General features: G+C 37.9%; 1 protein-coding gene across 6 annotated transcripts in view; it reads left to right on the top strand.

Annotated features, from left to right (window-relative positions):
- Positions 1 to 16,601, top strand: part of FNBP1 (formin binding protein 1) — a 149,161-nt gene that overhangs the window by 124,702 nt on the left and 7,858 nt on the right. For 3 of the 6 annotated variants that reach the window (XM_049896987.1, XM_049896989.1, XM_049896988.1), the window contains 4 exons: positions 8,281 to 8,390; positions 12,720 to 12,852; positions 14,408 to 14,529; positions 14,853 to 14,992. In XM_049896987.1, coding sequence (XP_049752944.1) covers positions 8,281 to 8,390; positions 12,720 to 12,852; positions 14,408 to 14,529; positions 14,853 to 14,992 — 505 coding nt within the window. Of the gene's footprint in view, positions 1 to 4,256; positions 4,272 to 8,280; positions 8,391 to 12,719; positions 12,853 to 14,407; positions 14,530 to 14,852; positions 14,993 to 16,601 lie in introns of all 6 variants that reach the window. The other 3 variants (XM_049896990.1, XM_049896986.1, XM_049896991.1) reach the window with 2 other exon arrangements.

Below are 16,601 nucleotides of genomic sequence, written 5' to 3'. Positions count from 1 at the left end.
TTGAATATTCATAATTGTTTACCATTTGTTTATGTATTTATCCCATTCTGCCACTCAACATTGAAAAGTCTGTTGGTTGCAAATGGTTTCTGAATCTGTGTTTCATGGTGTTCTCTAAATGTTAAAACCAAAGAATGTCAGTATTGGTAAGTGTAAGAAAAAGATGACCAGAAAAAAATATAACACTTAAGAACAAAAACCAGCAAAATGGAAAGCTGCTTATTTTGATATGATTTAAAGGAAAACTCGTTTTACCATAATTGGCAAAGTGAATTTCATTTCCTAGTCCTCACATCCATGTTTAGCAAACCTCTGTTTAAAAAACTTCCTAAAAGGTGATTGTGTCTTTCTGAGGATAAACACACATATACACAGAAACGTACTAGAAGCATTAGTAAATAGAAAAGTGTTTTGCTTCCATCATTTTTGGTCCATCTGTTCTTATTTAGGGTCAAATTTAATGTTTCTTTCTTCAGGAAATAGCAGTGAAAAAAAAATAGAGAAAAGAAAGAAGAAAGGGGAAATACATCGTAGAAGTAAAATTAGGAAGTTCAAAAAACGAATCTAAAGTTTGGGGAAATAAATTTGATTTTAAAGCAGTCTCAACATGGGAGGTGTGTGGTTTATAGATCCATGACTAAAATGATACAGTCGTTGCTACCATTTGGTTTATTCTTCTTTTAAACTCCAGACTATTGTGCCAAAGATAATTTAGTTTGGAAAAGCATCCTAGGACAATAACAAATCTATTATTTTAATATGTCTTTTAATTTATTGTGTTTTGCAGCTTTCCAGTACAGATTTCAATCATTTGTTTCTGTCATCAGAATGTATAAATTATGTGCAAATATCTCTTGGCATAACTGATTTTGTTTCTAAATGCTTAAACAGGATAAAATGTTTTTTCATTGGAAGCCACTGATACTTGTAACAAAATTTTATTTCCTCAAACGTCTTTAATGATTGGTGTGCCACCTGAGTGTTAGTAATCATTTCATCTTCATGTAAGTCAAAGAAGAATGCAACTAGATTGTATGTTCTTAATTTGCAGTCTGCAAGTTTTAACTTTATTGCCTTAAATTAAGATTTCTTTTCTGGTCTGAGCAAGTGGCTTCTAAATCTAAAATATTGACATTTTTCCCCCATATTTTAGAATTAATTATATGGAAAAATACCACCAAGTTTGATCAAACGATCTTGAAAATTATTACCAATTGTTTGTCAAATGTTACAATCTTATGGTTAATATTATTTATTTTATCTTGTTTTCTTGCTGATTATTGGCAGACTCAGTCTTTCTGTTTTCACAAAGAACTCATGAAGAGGACAATAGGGAAACCCACGTATGCCTTTGAGGCTAGGGACTATGTTGTAAGTTCACCTGTGACGGCCAGGTCATACAGTCATGGCACAGCCACTAACCCCATTGACCACCAAGACTGGGGACCCAAATGCACCCTGCTGTGCTTCCACATACATGAAATTCTTAATTGAAAGAACTGGACACAGGAAAAAGTCTAATGTATAAATTCAACCCTAGGTTACTTCATCTGAAAAACTTGCTTGAAAAAGGGAAGCAAACTTCCTAAACATGCCAGCAAACTGAGCTTGGGGTTTTTTTTTTTTCCCCCCCTTTTCATTCTTGCTCTGGTAAAATCTTTAAAGGAATTGTGATTGCTGTCGATAAGATGTCACTGGGTTTGTGTATGATTTCATGGCAGAATTTCACCCATAAAACACAGCTGCGGAGTGTGCTTATAGGAGAATGACACTCTTACAAGCTGCAGTTGTAGCGCAGTGATCCATATGCCATGTTTGGAGCAAATGAATCCGTAAGGGACTTATGTGCATAAAGCTTGGAGAACAAAAAAAACCAATGAAGCATGAGCAAGTTCATAAAAATGATTTTCCATGGACCTTGAATACATATGCTTATATGCTTATTCTTATTGTCCCCTTTCTTTGTACTTGAGGTTAGTGCCTGTGACTGTCCAATAACACATGGACTTGCTGGCTCTGTGTTCCCTCATGTGTTATTGACGCTTGTGGCTCCCAAGGCTCTTTAATTGTCGCCTGAAACTGACAGCTTTTTAGTTCTTCAAGTGTCTAGCAATGCACTTAATGAAGCCTTTAAAAATACTCTTTTAGCACATGATTAGGTTTCTAATTTTAAACCATCTAATTGGCTGGCTTACAACTGAAAGCTGAAAACCAGTTTATAATGGTTAAAAAGAATACTGTATACCATGATGGCGCTTCTGTCAATGATCAGCCACTGCCCGCTTCAGAAAATTGAATTTGTCTTAGAATTCACAACTTCCCATTTCTATTGGAATCTTAAACTTTCAATCCTAATGACTTGTTTTGACTATGAAGTGGTAATATTCCTTTGCTATAGTTTTGATATTATTCTGGTTTTAGAGTGTTCAAGAAAGAATATATGACCTCAAGTAACTGAAGGAGCTGAATAGAGAGCAAACAGTGTATGTAGTTTGGATGTTGACTCTCTGAATTAGCCACATTTAGACAATAGTGTGGGAGGAAACAATTGTATAGGTAGTGGTAGGAAGATACTTGGAAAGTTTTCTGCTGTGCACCATAAGTGTTGTCTGTATGTACAAAGAACTCAAGTTGTGACAAATAGATCTATGCTAAAGTTCACAGGAAGGCTCCAGTCACTAATGCAGGCTGTCTACATCTGAATAGTCACGGGTGTGACTCTATGTGCCTTTCTTTCAAAACTTTTAGCTTGCTATTTCTTTCCTTAAAAGTCTCTTCTTTCCACACAAGAACAATTCCATTTAAAACTTAATGCCTGTTTATAAAGAAGTGCTGACTTTGATTTAATCCTAAGAATTTGATTTTTTTAAGCCTAGCTAAGGAATTTTAAGGCGCCTTAGTGGCACGGCGGCCAAAGTGCTTGCCTGTGAACCAGAAGGTCTGTGGTTCAAAGCCACCAGCTGCGCCGCTGGAGGAAGATGTGGCAGTTTGCTTCCATAAGGATTTACAGCCTTGGAGACCCTATGGGGTAGTTCTACTGTGTCCCGTAAGATCGCTATGAGTCAGACTCGACAGCAGTGGGTTTGGTTTTTTGGTTTTTAAGGAGTTTTAACCCTCCCTACCACACCCCTGCCCCACCCCACCCCACCCCACCCCCCAATTTAAAGCAATATGTACTTTCTTTGGTATCTTGTCACAAAAAAAATTTTTTAATGGATCCTACCAGCAGTTAGTTGCCTTAACTTTTTAGGATTGATAACAGCTGAGTGAGTATCACTGCGTTCTTAAATACTGCGTTATAGCCATAGAGCAGGATTCCCCTGTTAATGACGAACTGAATGTTTCTTTTCCCACTTTTGAGATGTCCTCTAAGCTCTGTTTTTGGATCCAGTAATCACTGTACCTCTGCTAATCTCCACGCCCAGCAGGATTGCAGCTGCTGAGGCATGATAATTATCAGGAAGTCCATAGTAAGGAGCATCCCTTGACAGTTGAAAGAGTTGGCTACTAATTTCCTAAAGGTAACTTTCAAGAACAGTAACTCCTGTCAATTCCCCCAAAAGATCTATAACCCCTGTGGCTATGACTCAGTGTTAAATAGAAAACCTCCAAAGACCCCCACAGAGCAGGATGTGGTTTGTGGTGCTGTGAGCCAGCAGGTGGGACAGAGCATGCATGGCCTTTCTGCCTTCAGGCCGATGCGAGAGGCTTTCTGAGCTGAGATGTTTCTTAGAGCAGCTTCTGATCCTTGGTTACCCATTCACCAATCTGGGAGTTTTGCCTTCATGCCTTTAAGAAATGCAATGTTCATATTTAATCAATTTTCTTATGATAAAAATATTACATGTATGTCATGGAAGAGGTTGGTGTTCAGACGTTTTTAGTCTATGTAAAACTTGCCTTGGGAAATTTGGTGAACAAAAAAAAGCTATATGATTATTTTTGTCATTTATACTCATTTTATGCCACCAGCACAAACTTCGGCTGACATGACCAATACAAAATTGTAAACAAAAACTCCTTTTCCCTTTGTCTTTGCTCTGGCAATGTGGCAGCTAAAGGAAGGTTTCGTAGGGATCAGCCTCTCTTGTGAACTTTTGCACAGATTCGCTACAAGCCATTTTCACGAATTGACAGGTGCATTTACGTGTTATGTTAATACAGTGGAACTGGGGAAGTTCCTTTTCTTCTGATGTGCTGTTGTTTTCTCTCCCTCTCTCTTGTTTTCCTGTTACCCCTTCAATTTTTACATGAAGCTTTCTCTCAAGCTGGTAAGCACAATTCTTCCTTGCATGGCCTGAGTCTGAATCAGGTTCTTCTGTGTGTTGTGGGTGCTGTGCCAGGGACCTATCTTCAGAATTAACTGCTGCTCTGTGTGCTTTTATCGGCATTTCTTTATTAAACCTTTTGAATACAAAGGTCCAGAATCTAATAGAGGGGATCGTAATCTTTTAAAGCTGCTAAGAAAATTAACACTTAACACATAATTTTGGTTTTCTTTACTATAGGGGCTTTAAGAGGATGGCAGAAGTTGATAAACTGCTTATATACATGTAAACATAAATATTAAATGCTGTAGAGTTTATTCATTGGATCATTTTGAATAAAAATAAATCTAATAATTGAAAGCTGCTCCTCCCTGAGAGCCACAAGAGTGGATGGGAAAAGCTGAGACCCTGAGGGAGACATGCAGAAATGATGCTAACCTGTGGTGGCCACTCAGGTTTAAAGCAGCCTTTGAGAACTGAAAAAAAAAAAAAAAAGCAAGTTTTTCAGGCGCTACATAAGTCTGTGCCCTGTGGATGGTTAATTTAAGAGGCCACAGATGATTTTATGGACGGTAAAAAGAGCCTCCTAAGCCTTTCAGAATTGTTTACTTAGTGTCTTGTGTTGTTTTATCTTTATTGCCCTAGCGAACATTCAAACTAATAATTAAATTTATTAAAAGAAACTCTTAACCAACATAACCCATAACAGTACTTCAAATATATATAAGTTACATAATATTCTCAAATTTCACAGCAGATATCCGAAAATAATGGGCAATGATAAACTGTGACAATTTAGCCAGGAATAAGATCAACACTTTATGCACTGCTGTTGATAACTTAGGATAGTATTTTATGGTTATCCTTATATATACATTTACGTGTATGTACATGTACATATACATAATGTACACATACATGGACATGTATATGTAATACATATTTTTTCAACCTGATTCAGTGTTTGGCAACTGGCTTAACCCTAAACAAAAGGGATACTGAAATAAAATCCTGAGATGAGTCCTTGATTAACGTCTGTACAAGACAGAAATAAATCTAGACACTTAGATGAATTGAGTTTATCAGCAGTATTAATTTGGGAGAAATTGACTCAGTTGACTTGGAGGTTTTCTCAGATGACAGGGTTTATTTCTTGCCCTTGGTTCTTTTGCTGAGATGCTAGCAGCAAGAAGTGATATTATTAAACAGTCTTTCTGTTTCAAATACATCTTACCAACTTTGTATTGAATTGTTGTTTTATGCCATTACTTTGAAGCAAATAAACATGTGCAGTGTTGTACAAGAAATGGCTTGGGTATGAAAAATGATAAAATCACAAGAGGCACTTGTGCTATTTGGTTGGAAATGCCCAGGAACAAGTGTTTGACTCCATTAGCATGTAAAATAAGATCCTTTTACATAGCATAGCCACTTAAAATATGTGTGTGATCCCCTCTTCCAATAGCAGTGCCACCTAGTATGGCTGGTAAACTGAGGAGCTCCAAAGATTTCTGAAAATATATTTTGACTCAAAGCTAGAAATAAAAATTCCTTCATAGGTCAGTATTGTTTAAAAGCATTCACACTTCAAAAGGCTAATTAGGTGAAATGACCTTTTAAAGTCACTCTGGAAACCTTAAGTTTCTTTAGCTTGAGAAGAAGCCATTAACCCTAATCTCCAAAGGGGACGTGAAGTTTTTGTTTAAGGCAGTTACTGAGATTAGTTTTTAAATAATAACACAGAAGCATCTATTAAAAGAGACCTAATTGTTTTAGTTTTTGTAAATCATCAGTGTTGTATTTTTATCATTGTTGTTTAGGGTATCTATTTATAAGTCATAAGTACAGTGTGTTTTCCTTATAGATTTCTTTGTAGCTGTTTATGTACCAATGTAAATCTTATACCAGTTCACAGTCTAGACCTGTCCTGTTCAATACGGTAGCCACTAGCTACATATGGCTATTTATTTTTTTTAAGTAAAATTAAATAAATTTTAAAATTCAGTTCCACAGTTGCACTAGCCACGTTTTAAGTGCTCAATGGCCAGGTACGTGTAGCTGATGGCTACTGTATTGGACACTGGAGATGTAGAACTTTCCATCATTGCAGGAAGTTGTATTGAACTCGTAGCCAATTAGAGTTAGATGAAACCTGAGAAAGCTTCTAATCCAACCCCACCCATCAGGACAAAAGCATAGAAGGGCAAGTTGCCAGCTATATAGTATCAGAGCTCCACAGCCTCGCCCAGGGCCCTACAAGGGCCATACAGGTAGTAAGCTCATTGACCGCTTATTAGGTTTCCTGAATTCTGGAGCAGTGCGTCTCACACTGTTTTACTGTTTTGTTGCATTCCAGCTTTAAAAAAAAAAACCTCAATTCTAGAAAACATGCTGATCTGCTATGAGTAAATTCAGCATGAGTACCAATTCTTTTTTTCCAAGCTCAGTGATTGAATTGAGGAAAAGCAAATAATTAAGCTTTCAAATATTTTAACACTCTAGTATATGGATAAGAAAAAAAGCCTTATTTATTTTTATACTGATTAGGTTTGCTTCATCTTAGTTTCAGAGCCTAATTAAACTTGCTTGGTTTGACATTAGGGAAAAGTCACTTCCATTCTGGTTCACCCAAATCTTATCTCTTCCCACTCAACACACACACACAACCAGAGAGTCAAAGCCGCTCAGTTAGTGAGTCTAATGGGAGAGTCTTTGAGAACATTGATGGAAAGGTCTTTGTGTGGCCTTTGTGGTAAGCTTTTTGCTGAATCACACACTTCCCAGCACAGCACCCTGGCATTTTAACATAATCAGCCTAGGAACTTCAGTCACAAGCCCTGTGTAAGCTGCTTGGCCAACTCGACTTGATTTGGGTATTACATTGTCCTGGCCCCTTCCTTTCGACCTACTCCCAAGCCAGCCTTGCCCTTGTTTTTAAAGAATTGAGGTTTTAAAATAAAATATCTTTTGTAATTCCTTGACTTATCCCTAGTTATTGAATACATTTATCTTTCTCTATGAACATAGCCCCCTTTAAGTAAAAGCACTTGGCACCACAACTTAGCCGCAGTTTTCTGACAAGTAAGCACATATGTAAGTCTGGAAACCATTGATCTTTTCTACTTAAATCACATGCACAGAGGAAAGATAGCAATTGTTTTTGAAAGGGCATCAAGATATCATCATACTTCTACAGATGGATTATAGACAGCTGAGATTGATTTCATACAGTGTGGAAAGTAGATTTTTTGAGGGCAGGGAGAGCATGCTATATGAATTCTTTAAGGCTATTTTTAAAGCTTATGAGCTAGCCAAGTATCAAAAAGAAGTGATCAGACTCTTAGAGGGAAGAGTGCATGAGGAAGGGGCTATATATATTTTTTAATATCCTTTTCACCAACACTGTCTGAGGAATGTGATGTCCCATCTGTCAGTTCACGGGTATGGAAACTTTTGGCCTCAGCCTGGTGTGAAGAGATGGGAAGGAATACTCAGACCAGGGAAAAAAGCAATGCCTGAGACATGAAACAGTTGTGAGGGACTTATCATTGGTTTATATGAAGGAAACATAAACTTCCTTATATTAAGGAGGCAAAAACTTCAGAGTTACCACAGACTCTGATGGTAACACTTTGTAGTAAAATGAAGACTCTGTTTCAAAATGTGTTTTTAGTTGATTGTCACTGGAGTCAGAAGTATTTCTTCCTCTCTCTCCTTCCTGTAGCATTGCTCCTTGCCTTTTCAGAGGCATTTTTGGCTAGCATCAATGGAACATGAAATGGTTTGTGGGACTTTTACAGTTTGCATGCATTGGTTTTACATTCACCTGGGTGTAGTAGGAAGAGCTTAATTTATTTCATGAAAACCTGTGCAGACTTCTGCATCCACCTGGTGTCAGGGGAATCTTTCCTGCAGGCTTTACTCAGTATTTTTTCTTTCTTTCTTTCCTTTTTTTTTTTTTGAAGGCATACCTTAGGGCTTTCTAGCTTCTCATTTATATTTGCATCCACAGGGCGCAACACCAGAGGATTTCAGCAACCTGCCACCTGAACAGAGAAGGAAAAAGCTACAACAGAAAGTCGATGAATTAAATAAAGAAATCCAAAAGGAGATGGATCAAAGGTAGAGTGGATCAATATGGCTTATTAAGAAATTCAGTTCAGTTTGGAAACATGGTAAATTGTAAATCTTAAAGTAGATTTAAAAGTAATTATTTAAGTAGCGTGTTTTGTCACAGATATGCTACTGGATTGCTTTATTATAGATTGGGAGATTCCCTTTTACAAAAAGGTTTTATTCTAAGTTTTGGGAGCAAAATACGTATGGTTATTTCTTTTATCATGAGTGTGTAGGTGTTTTGATACAAAGGAGGCAGAGAAAAGTGGCATGACTCCCACCCTCTCCCTTGCCCCCTATCCTAGCTTTGGGTTCAAAATTTATCTGGCTTTCTATTTGAATATAAATAAAAATCAGCCTACATATAGGCTTTTAAGTCTTCCTTTTTATACAGTATTGATGGTGTCTAGAAAACAAACCACAGCATGTCTTAATATACGCACCACCAGCCATCTGAGATGTAAATGTTTGCTTGCTGTCAGGAAGAGTCTGTACCAGGCTATCACCGCAAGGGTTCCCAGGCTTCTGAACTGGGCTTTTTTTTTTTTGTCAGTTTGATTTTAGGGATGGTAGGTTGGTGTACATGCAAAAATAAAAGTAAAAAGTGATTCGATATGTCTTGTCATTTGGGCTTTCCTCCCCCCACTTATAACCTGTAATGCTTTCACATCATTTAGGGGATATTTGCTAACAATCCTGATTGAAAAGAGGCTTTATTAATTGCTTTTCACGTTATATGTTCTCACTGAGTAAAATTGGTGAATCACTCATTTCTTTGAGATTTGAACTTAAATGATAACTTGAGGTTTTATGCTCTATACATAGGCCGAATGGTGATCTTGTATACAATACAGTTATGTTGAAGCTGCGGTTAAAATTTGGTTATGCAGTTGGTTTAAGCACAAAAGAAAAAGTGTTTTATTCTTTATGCTTTGCAGAGCAATTACTAACAGGTCATTTTACAACATGGTTACAGTGTAAAAAAACAATAACACTATAATTAATTTTGTCCTAGTTTCACATTAGAAATACACTTCATGAAGTGGAAAGTTTATCTTTGTACTTTTGGTTCCATGGGTGACCAAATATAAAGAGGATTAATATAAACCTCATGTTGTTTAATAAGAGAGCAGTTAATTTTCTACAGGCCTAAGAAGTTATGACTCAAGTATCTGAAATGATATTTTATAGGTTGTTGACAAACTTAAAACATACACTCTTTCTCACTAATTGTCCAATACCATGTAGAAAGTTTTCTCTGTCATTTGGGTCTTGGCCATGGAACCTGGTTAACCTTTTAACCTCTGTGGCGACCCCTTGTAGAGCAAGATCAGGGGGCTGGGAGTCCAGGTGGAGCTGGGGCTCAAGTAGAGGATTGGCCTCAGGGAGGAGCTGATAGTTCATCAGTGTTAACGGAGGGGAGACAGTATATGTGAAATTATCATTTAAGTTCAAATCTCAAATAAAGAAATTATGGCCAACCATTCACTCAACAACCATTTACCAAGCATTTACTGTATGCAAGGAAATATTCTAGGCACTAAGGGTAAAGCAATGAATGAAACATACTAAAACCCCTGCTTTCATGCAATTTACATTTTTGTGCAGTGGAAACAAAATAAAAAGGTTTTGGGCATAGAAGTGACACGATCTTGAGAGATTTTTATAAAATAACCAATCCAAAAAGGCAAGAAAAAAATACAGGATAGGCAGGACAAATCAAAAGCACAAAGTAGGAAGGTAAATTTAAAACCCCCAATACTCTAGACAGGCTGGGTTCAAGTCCAGCTTCTTAACTTACTACTGGGGACTTTGGAAAAGTTCCTTAACCTCTTGATACCTCAGTTTCTTCATCTTTAAAAAGGGACTATTATGTCCCGTTTGTGAGAGGATTAAATGAGTCAGTGTATGTGAATAAAGTGCTTGGAACAGTGCCTGGCTCAGGAGTGTTTATAAGTCAGTATGTTAAAGATGAGTAGATTATATGTTCCATTAAAAAATAAAGATTCTCAAACTGGATGAAAATAGGAAATCCACCAGTATGCTGTCTCTAAGAGATACATCTAACTCATAAGATATAGAAAGGTTGAAAGTAAAAGAATGAAGTAAATATACCATGCAAATGCTGACCAAAAGAAAACTGGAATGGTTGTATTAATATCAGACAAGAGTGACTTCCAGACCAAAAAGAAACCTACTCAAGATAAAGAGGATCAACTTTATAAATTTTGAATCTATGTGTCCATATGTTCAAAATACAGAAAAGCAGAAATGGACCGAAGAAGTACAAATGCATCATTATAGTGGGGAATTTTTTTTTTTTGTATAATTTTTATTGTGCTTTAAGTGAAAGTTTACAAATCAAGGCAGTCTCTCACACAAAAACTTAGATATACTCCCAATTACTCTCTATAATGGGGAATTTTTAATGTGCTTCTCTCAGCAATTGATAAAACAGGAAGAATGTAGAAGATTTAAAAAACACAGTTAATAAAATTGACCATGTGCTGGCTTCATAAAGCAAGTCTCCACAAACATCAAAGCCTAGATATCACTAAGGGTATGTTATCTGAACCCTGCAACTAAGCTGGATACCAATAACCAGAATTTAAAAGCTAAGAAATGTAGTTCTAAATAACTCATGGGGTAAAGAAAAGAACCATATAGAAATTAGAAAACCTATGGAACAAACGTGAACCTTAATGAATGTTCTGCATACCAGTTTCTGAACTCTCACTAAAGCCATGCTTATAAAAGGAAATATAGCTTTCATGCATATTAAGAATAAAGAAAGCTAAAATTCAGTAAGCAAAGTATCCATCTCAAGTAGTTAGAAAAAGAACAGCAAATTAAACCTAAGGAAAATAATAAAGGAAAAGCATAAATTGATTAAATAAAAAATACACATATAACAGAGAGGATTGACAGATCCAAAAGCTGGTTATTTGAAAAAAACTAATAAAATCAATAAACTTCTGGAGTGATTAATCAAGAGAGGCAGGGAGGAGCTGAATTGAAGATAATAAATTTCACTGAAAAACAGTGTGGTGCCAGGAGGTGAAGGCCATGGAGTTAAGAGAAGGTCTTTGTAAAGATGGACAACATTACAGTTTGTTTGTTGTAGGAACATTTATTAACTTAAGTATTTACTGAGCATCTACTATGTGACAAGTCCTGTCCTGGCACTTGGGATTCATTGTTAAGAAAATAAAGAGCCCTGCCCACATAGAGCTTTTATTCTCGTAGAGAGAAACAGACGATAAATAATAAATCAATTATATAATGTTGGAGAGTGATACGTGCTATAGGAAAAAAAAAAAAAAGAAAGTAGAGCAAGATCAGGGGCTGGGAGTCCAGGTGGAGCTAGGGCTCAACTGGAGGGTTTGCCTCAGGCAGGAGATGATAGCTGATCAGTGTTAACGGAGGGGAGACCGTATATATAGGGTCAAATTCTAGTCGGGGGGTAGAGGGGTGGCAAGAATTTGTGGAAATTCTCTTCTTGTTATTGCCATATTTTCAGGTAAACTCAGTTTAAAATGACTCAAAATATGTTTTTTGGTTTGTTGACCTTGTGTTATGTGATTGGATTTTCTTTTGCTGAAGCTCATGAAAGGTGGCTCCTTACCCTGACAAAGAGTCCTTTGCTCTAATCCTTGAACAGTTCTAACCCTGTTGTGAGTGTCTTTAAGCAGGGGTTAAAGTTCACTCCTAGAGATAGCCCCCAAACATGCCGGCAGTGCTTTTCTAGGGACTCCTCCCTCTAGCTATTGTGGGCTAGCTTCCAAAATGTGATTTCAGGAAGGACGTGTCATTTTGCAAGATGTAGCTTTACGGCTCTATTGCCCGCCTGTCTTGGATACCAGCTGTGGATTTGGTTCATTCTTAGTAGTTGAAATGGTGTGTAATGAAATTCCCAAAGCAGTTAACTGTGTGCTTCTTCCTGAGGTAAACATACTGCCACCGTGAGACCGAAGATGCCAGTTGGAGCTTTGGTTTGTATGAAGAATGTGCATGTGGAGTATCTGGGTTTTACTTATTTTTATTGTTTTGAGCATAAGGAAAGGCAGGATCAATTTGTTTCTCACTTGCTGGAGACAATAGGAGATACTACTCAGAAAAGGCAACAGAAATTTAAAAATCAGTCTCTGAGTTATACGGGTCTTAGCAAGATTCTTATAGAGAATTTTTAGAATGAAAACAGGCTCCAATATTCTCTTCAAATCTACACTCAGATATAATCTTCCCACACTTGTTCATATGGTTTCAAAGTGGTGGGAGAATGTAATTGACTGACAACATTAACCTTTACCATGTCCTGCTCATTCTTATTTTCAGAGATGCCATAACAAAAATGAAAGATGTCTACATAAAGAATCCACAAATGGGAGACCCAGCCAGTTTGGATCACAAATTAACGGAAGTTGGCCAAAATATAGAAAAACTGCGACTAGAAGTCCAGAAATTTGAGGTACGAAGCAGCTGTTCTTGAAAAGTTTTTGTTGGGAAAAAGGAAAAGAAATAGGTGCCATTAAGTCCATATTGTTGTAGAATATCACCACCATTTCTTTCACCGGGAAGGAGGCAGCTTGGAATGTCAGATTGTTTAATGAGTTATGACAAAAGGAAAAATACTGTCATATACTGAACGTTCTGCTTCACAGCGTACCCCGCCTTAATCGTGCCTCTTAAAACTGACACTCTTTAAAGCTATATTTATATACAGTGTTTTGTTTTTTTTTAATTTAAGCTTTTCACTTAACCTTGCTCTACTTCATTTCATGTTACTAACGAATATAACCAGAAGTATACCATCCTCTGTCATCTCAGGGAATCAAAAAGGGAGTTTAAAAAAATCCATTGTAGTATGTTACCATCCTCTCAGAACACCCATTATCAAAAGGTTACATATGTGAGAGCGAGGAGCATTCGGAAGCTGTGGGCAAAAAGCCTCTTTTTTTCTCCCTTAAATTTAAAGACTGCAGAGCATGGAGAAATAAACCAGTAACTAATTCTAATCAGAATTATTTCTAGCAATAAAGAGTCAAACTTGGCTTTTTTCATTCTTTTTAAAATCCATCAAGAAGTTACTAAGGTTTGACTGATCTGGTAGAAGGAAGCTAGAAATGTCTTTTTCTGATTATTTTTATTCCTTTGCCTCCTGTATTAGTTTCCTTGGACTGCAGTAACAAAGTGCCACAAACTGGGTGGCTAACAACAACAGAAATTTATTCTCTCAAAATTCTGAAGGCTAGAAGTCCAAAATCAAGGTGTTGGCAGGGCCATGCTGGCTCTGAAGGCTCTAGGGGAAGAATCCTTCCTTGACTCTTCTAGTTTCTGGTGCTTTTTGGCTTGTGGCAGCATCACTCCAACCTGTGCCTCTGTCATCACATGGCCATCTTCCCTCTGCTTCTGTGTCTTTGTCTCTGTCTCTTCCCCTGTTCTTATCAGGGCAGGAGTTAGAGTGGATCAGGGCCCACTCCACTCCATTGTCACCCCATGGTAACCAATTACATCTGCAAAGACCCTCTTTCCAGACAAGGTCACATTCACGGGTATGGGCCCTAGAAATTCACCATATCTTTTTGGGGGACACAACTCAACCCATAGCATCTACTTTACATTGTTTTGAATGTTGCTGAAGATAACTTTATCCAAGTTGAGTGCAAACAATGCTAGTTTGACCTCATGGTCACAGAAATTTTGGGACCAGAAAGGGTTAAAAGTGACTTGTCTAAGGTCACACAGCTGCTTAAAAGCCCAAGAGTATAATAGAGGCCCATGTTCTTTCTGCCACATTGCAAACAATTGCATAAATATAAATTTGCTTCTACTTCTCCAACTTTGGATGAATTAAAGCAGTTGCCTTTGAGTACATTTATAAGGTCAAACACAGATAAACTGGAGACTGTCCGCATACAGTCTTTTCATGCTGGTTTAAATGCCCTTGAGTTTGGTGCCTTAGATGCCATAGTCTGGTTCTCAGCTGAGTTCAGGCCAGAGTCTTGCATTGTTTTTGTTTTCAGGCCTGGCTGGCTGAGGTTGAAGGCAGGCTCTCAGCACGAAATGAACAGGTCCGCCGACAGAGTGGAGTGTATGATGCCCAAAACCCACCATCAGTCAATAACTGTGCTCAAGACCGGGAGAGGTACAGTATCTGTATGGCACTATTTGTTTTCTTAGCCGGTCTTCTGCAAAGGAGTGATTTTACTTTGTATTTATTTCTAAATTTTGGAATCTGGAAATGAGCATAAGGCACTTGTTCGATACCAAAGTGCCTGTTATAGCTGTGTTTTTCCCATGGTGCAAATTTAGAATTCCGCATGGAATGGCCATCTAAGCGTACAGAATGATTGAAGATGGTCTTAATTACAACACTCGGCGTTGCAAACACTTTGCTGTTTTATGGACTGGATTTAAGTCTCCACTGAAGTCAGTTGCTATAGTTGCTGTGTGTTTTTCTTTCTTGAGCAGCCCAGATGGCAGTTACACAGAGGAGCAAAGCCAGGAGAGTGAGGTGAAGGTGCTGGCCACAGATTTCGATGACGAATTTGATGATGAGGAGCCACTTCCTGCCATAGGGACTTGTAAAGCTCTCTACACGTTTGAAGGTGACTATGTCAGCCTAATTTCCTTTTTTTTTTTTTTTTAACGAACTGTATCTGAGTCACTCTTCTGTTCTGTGATCTGAACTTTCTTTTGAAGCTTTCCAAATCTTTTTTCTGTTATTCTTTTGTTCTACTCCTGTTATTGTTATTATTTGGTTGATGGCTATCTATTTTGACTTACGGTCCATACAATTTAATAACTATCAATGAGCTTAACTGCAGGGGAGTGTATGGAACGATGATATTTTATTCATTTGTTCAGTATTTATAGAGCTCCTGTCTTGTAAAGACCCCTGAAGAGAGGGGACACAGGTGGTATGGTATGGCACCCAGCCTTACAGAAATAAAGCAGATACACATGTAGGAAAGGGTAGCCTGCAGTATCTACCAAAATAGTGGTACAGAATGAGGGGGGAGTTTACAGGAGGACTCCTTAAAGGGGTTTAGAGAACTCTTGGTGTTGCAGTGAGTATATCAGCAGGATAGGCATTGCCGAAACATGGAAATGAGGAAAGCATGGGGTTGTTTGTGCAGCTTGGATGTGTTAGGTGGTAATAGTGGAATATAAGGCTAGAAAGTGAGGGCTGTCAGTTGCGGGGCTGGGTAAGAGAAACATTTTTATTTTCTTTGGCAAACAGTGAGGAAAGGAGGGTGTTGACATAATCACAGCTGTACCTTAAGAGGTTTATTGTGATGTACGTAGAGTGGATTAGAAAACAGGGATAATGGTTAGAAAGACTAGGCTCACCTTTCCCAAACTGATGACCTTTGAAACAGTGTCCTGCAGGATGTTAGTAAGTGTGCCATAAAAAAAAGAAAAAAGAAAAAAAGGCATTCAAAACTCAGATTAAGTTTGGGAAGCCCTGAGATAAATGCCTTTTATAGATTTCTTTACTGCAGAGCCTTTAATAGACTCAGTGTGACGAAACCAGAAAGAGAAATAACGGTTTAAATGTTCCCAGTTTTACTCCACATCCAAGCCTCCCTCCCTCCCCACGGTACCCCTATTAACAGCTCCCTAAACAATTTGTCTTTCAGAATTTGGGAAGTGGTGGCTAGTTGTCTGAAATTATCTTAGCAAACAGCCTTGGGGGTCTTGATTAAGGAATAGACAGGAGAGGGGCTACAGTTAACAAACTGGTCAGGCTAACAGCTGACTGGAAGTCAGGAACGAAGAGAGGAGTCGATCAAAGAAGATTACCAAAGTTGCATTCCTGGGAGAATGGAGCTGTCCACTGAAACAGGAAATATGCGGGGGGATCTATCTAGTTTGGGGAAAAAAAAACCACTGAGTTCAGTTTCACCCATGTTGAGTGTCAGGGGCTGGGGCAACATCTAGGTGGAAATGTACTGCAGGCAGTAGGAAAAGGACCAGAATTATGAAAAAGAGATATAGGGTTATTGTTTTAAAAGGTGATTGAAGGCACGGGAGTACTTTCACCCCAAGAGAGAAATCCAAGAGAGATAGAATAAGACTAGAGAAGAGGACCAAAGACTTACCCTTTGTTTTGGGAAGGGGGGAGAAAGAGGGCTCCTTGGAGGAATTAGAGAAGGATCCTTAGAGAGACACAAGTTAAGAACTCAGAAGTTTCTATGTAGGAGGAGAAAGTTT

Source organism: Elephas maximus, chromosome 9, assembly GCF_024166365.1.
Source record: "Elephas maximus indicus isolate mEleMax1 chromosome 9, mEleMax1 primary haplotype, whole genome shotgun sequence".
Taxonomy (NCBI): Eukaryota; Metazoa; Chordata; class Mammalia; order Proboscidea; family Elephantidae; genus Elephas; species Elephas maximus.
Note: the sequence above shows the minus strand (reverse complement) of the source record. Positions and strands in the feature narration are given on the sequence as shown.